The sequence below is a fragment of the Prunus mume genome, linkage group LG4, assembly GCF_029339155.1.
Source record: "Prunus mume cultivar Tortuosa linkage group LG4, ASM2933915v1, whole genome shotgun sequence".
NCBI lineage: Eukaryota > Viridiplantae > Streptophyta > Magnoliopsida > Rosales > Rosaceae > Prunus > Prunus mume.
Window position 1 is genome coordinate 6,369,977 of NC_142701.1, and position 4,353 is coordinate 6,374,329.

Consider the following 4,353-nt stretch of genomic DNA (forward strand, 5'->3'; position numbering starts at 1 on the left):
CCTTGTACGAACTTAAATTAATACTTTTAAACTAATGACGTTAAAATTACTTACCCATTATAAATGTATTCAAGTACTTCCAGGGCAGAGAGGCTTCTTGAGAGAAGCACAGAATGCTTTGTTTTACAAAGTGCATTCGCCTCTGCAACGATTCTAATATGAAGAAGGAGGACTTTGCGCGACGAATATATAAGTTCGTCGCGCAAACTTTCCAAAAAACCAAACAGTCCGTCGCGCAAACCCTTTTTCGTCGCGCTATGACTGACGACATCTAACTTTTGCGCGTCGCTAGTATTTTCCGTCGCCCTAACCTTTCATCGCGCAATATTGTCGCGCAAAACAATATATTCGTCGTTCAAACTTGGAACTGTTAGCGACGAACAGTTACGTCGCGCAAACAAAAATATCCCAAAGGTAATTTTGGCGCAAAAATAAAATATCCTCGCTCTTAGTGTGTTGTGTCCGTTTTGCGCGACGAATTAATGTACCGTCGCGCAATATTGTCTTAAGCGACGATATGTCTTCGCGCAAATGTTCGCACCAAAAATTTCCCCCTCATTGATTATACTTCCGCCATTTTTGCGATCATTTTAAAACTTTCACGCAATAGCCTAACATTTCTAACCAATTGGGTCGCGCAAATTTTCAGTGGATTGCCGCGACGAATATTTTCTTTGTCGCGTCAGGATGTTTTGCGCGACGAATTATTCTTCGTCGCGCAATCTTTCGTCGTGCAAATGGTGAAATCTCCGTAGTAGTGTACCTCCCTCTTCCTAACTTTGACAAAAAAATCCTGACATTAAAACTTAAAAGAAAGTAAAACTAGCCAACGAGGTGCAGCCTAGTGAAAAAGGGCATTGATTTGCAAACCAGTGGTCTCAAGTTCGAACCCTATGACATCTTAGTAGTTTATATGTGTGAGCAACTCCCCTTCCTTTATAGTTTAGACTATCGCTTATATTAAAGAAAAATGAAAAATAAGAGGCGTACAAAGAAAGGGGAAAAACTTTCATCAAGTCCTTTGAAAAAATGAAAAATAAGTATGCTTGGCATGTCCAAACATGATGAGGATGTGTTCCAAAAAAAAAAAAAAAAAAAAACAGTTGTTGGCATTGCGATGTGTGAGTGAGAAAATGGAGAAATATCATCAATGAATGAAGTTAAGTTTCACACCCAAAATTATTGGCAATATGGGGAGTACTCGAATTCCTTATAACTCATGATGAGTCCCTTAACTTTTTTAATGTGGGACAAATACTCTGAACAATCAAATTGAATTTGCAAAGAATGATTCTAAATTTTAAAAATAAATTTAGCTCTGAGAATCAGCGGGTGGGGTTGGTGATTTATTGTATAAGAACAGTAAGTGAATTTGGGGTTTTATGAGGAGAAAATAAAGTCGGTGGGGTTTCTCTATATGATGGTTTTTCCTTGTAACGGTCGGATTTAATTGAAGTGTTGTTTGATCGGAGACTTTGATGCCAAGCTACTAAATAACAGCTGAAAAACTACAACTACTTTTTCAAAAAGCTTTTGAATTTAGAAACTTTTTTAACCCGTGTTGGGGTCTTTTTCCTTCGGAAGGCTTGTCCGGGCTTGTTGATTCTTGGACCGCTATAGAGTGGTGAATCAAGCCTTTGTTGCCACTTTTTTTGAGTTAAAGAGAACTAGGCCCAAAGCATCTCGAGGGAGAAGCAAGTCTTAGGGGACTACTTTGTTCTTCTTTCAGCGGCTTCGTGTTTTGTGCTAATGTTTCCAACAGCTAAATGAGGAGTTGGAGATGGTCCATTGATGTTGCACAGGCTAGGCATGAGAGTTTTCTTTGGTGAATCAAGTTACTACTATGCTTTGCATGATAGGCTTGTGGCATGGGAGCTAAGAGAAAATGAGTATAAAGAAAGGATTAAGGCTTGAGATTTTGGGTGTTTTCAGTAACTAGATGAAGTGCCTGCAATGTCTACATTTTCTTACCAAAAAGGTACTTAATAGCTCGCATTGATTTTGAATGAAACAACTCCAAAATGAGTTAATTACGTAATTGTGTGAAGGAAAAATTTAAAGACAAAATTGAAAATAGATCCTTTTACATGAACAATTGAAAGTATTTTATCATGAAATGTATAATAGAAGATAGATAAAAATATGAAGGGGGCCAGAACCACTCCGGGCTCTCCGGCACTGGTTGCGTGATATTTCAAAACTTCCATGAACGTCGTTATATATGTATAGTGGGTACTTTCTTGCACAGTAGAAGAATAACACGTTTAAGAATAAATGAGTCACATACAAATTGCAAAACGACTGAATATCACATGTACCATGTGCTTCTAATCTAATGTATTATTTGCAAACAAACCAAACTGGGGGAATTAATTAGGTATAAAATATCATGTGCATGGGACATATGGTGCGATTCTTTTTTCCACTCATTTCGAAATCAATTTGACATTGCTTTCAAAAGAAAGGAAAAAAAAAAAATCAATTTGATATTAGTTTGATCACTCTCATTAAAATCTTCATATATGTATTCTAATTAAGTATCGATTTGTTGCTTTTTATAATGCTTGTCAGAATTGCTCTTCGGACCATTTGGATGAAATGATTGACATTATAATCCATGTATGCCAAAACTAAAGGAAAATGGGTTTGAAATCATTGATTGCATATATCAATCTAATTTTATTTTATTTTTAATAGTTTTCTTTTTAATATTTTAACTAGCTCCATCTAAATGCAGCCTTATTTAATTGGTTTTCAAACGTATATGGATTGTATAAGGACCAGCTAGCTATTCATGCTACATATAGGCATAGATAGACCTTTCACTCTTTTGTGGTTTGAAATGAAAAGAGATGCAGGAAGGTTTTTGTCTGTTTTATTTTGGCCTAGGGCCATCATAGCCATGCTTGTAGTAGTTGTACCATGATGAAGGCTGAGGTGCATAGTCGTTGAGTGGGCCATTGCACTGCTGATTATAATATTGATCTGTACTGAAGTTATTGTGGTCTGCGCTGTAGGGGAACTGCCACAGCTCAGCCCTACGACCAGTCTTCCGGACTGTCTTGAGAACCTTCTTCTGGTCAGCCCATCCGGTGATCGTCACCTTCTGCATGGCCATGTCTATATCAACGTTGTCCACACCTAATCCAAATCAAAGTGCAAACCATTAAGATAATAAGGTAACAAAATCAAAAATCAAAACACAGAGCTAGAAAGTCGATCTGCAACCCAGATGTGGACATCAGGAACAAAAATGTAGAACCTGAATTTCTAATTTTACTTATTCTCCCTCCTCTTGCACTCTTCCATCTCTCTCCTTTCTTTCATCCCTCTAATTTACTATCTTAATGGTGTTACATATACACCAAACTCAATTTGGTGGTGTACATATACCTTTTAGCTTTTGAAGGGCACTTCTAACCTTGCTCTCACATCCGGGGCAGTCCATATGGACTCTCATCTCTACTGTCTGAGAATTGAAAAGCATCATGTCAAAGTGGTTTTGTAATCAATAGTCAGATAATATCATCTCAACTTCATTTCATTTGTTACCCAAAAAAAAGCATAGAAACAGAGCAGAAACAGAAGTTGTCTTACCGTCATTCTGCTTTTGCAAATGGTTGAAGAAATCTTTATGAGCTTTTCTGTATGAAGCTGTATCTATGAAATTGACAGTGTATATATATGTAGTTTATTATGAATTTCGTGCACCGACTTTAATCTCCTTCTACCTGTCTTGCAGGTTACAGATGGGATCTTTAAGCAAGACATTACTTAGCAAGTATCCCATTTTTCGACCAATAAAAAGGGGCCACCTGTCCTGCTCCATCTCTTTTATGGGATCCATTACAAGCTACAAGGTTTAGAGAGGGGCATTGACTTCGTATTTAATACTAAGTCAAATTAATTATTTCTCAGATATTAGTCGTTTAATATAATGCATGACTGAAATAGTTGACCGTTGGAGTAGGAAATTTTGAGTCTAAGAAAGGCACATGTATACTGGCCAAAACTGCCGGATCATGTTTTAGTGTTTTTGGTTCTGAGACGGGACCATGTCTGATATGGGAAATATTATTGCCACATGTTAGAATGTGGTTTTAATTCTTCTAAGCATGCGTCAATGCCTTACATTTCTTCCCTTCTCAGTTCAATCAAGCGAAACCAAGCTACGTTAGATTGCCATTGGTTTTGTTGATGATGATCATTATATCCAGGTATGAATTTATTTGTTTACGTTATATAGTTTAATTTTATATGCTATGCTATAGATACGGTCATCCTAATGACTGACGAAAATGCACCCATTACAGAATTGAGATTATAAATCTAATAATTCTATTTATTTCCTTA

General features: G+C 36.8%; 1 protein-coding gene across 1 annotated transcript; it reads right to left on the bottom strand.

The window, feature by feature from the left end:
• Window positions 1-2,875: 2,875 nt before the first annotated feature.
• LOC103328303 (heavy metal-associated isoprenylated plant protein 28-like) lies at window positions 2,876-3,813 on the bottom strand. Its single transcript, XM_089050401.1, has 3 exons — window positions 3,598-3,813; window positions 3,394-3,469; window positions 2,876-3,141 (listed from the first exon to the last, which is right to left on the bottom strand). Exons 1-3 carry the CDS (start codon window positions 3,601-3,603, stop codon window positions 2,876-2,878), a joined length of 348 nt encoding a protein of 115 aa, XP_088906527.1. The 5' UTR covers window positions 3,604-3,813.
• Between the last annotated feature and the right edge of the window lie 540 nt (window positions 3,814-4,353).

Coding starts and splice junctions, on each gene's coding strand:
- LOC103328303 (XM_089050401.1), bottom strand. Junction 3,142..3,393: donor TGCCCTTCAAAAGCTAAAAG/GTATATGTACAC, acceptor GATTTGGATTAG/GTGTGGACAACGTTGATATA.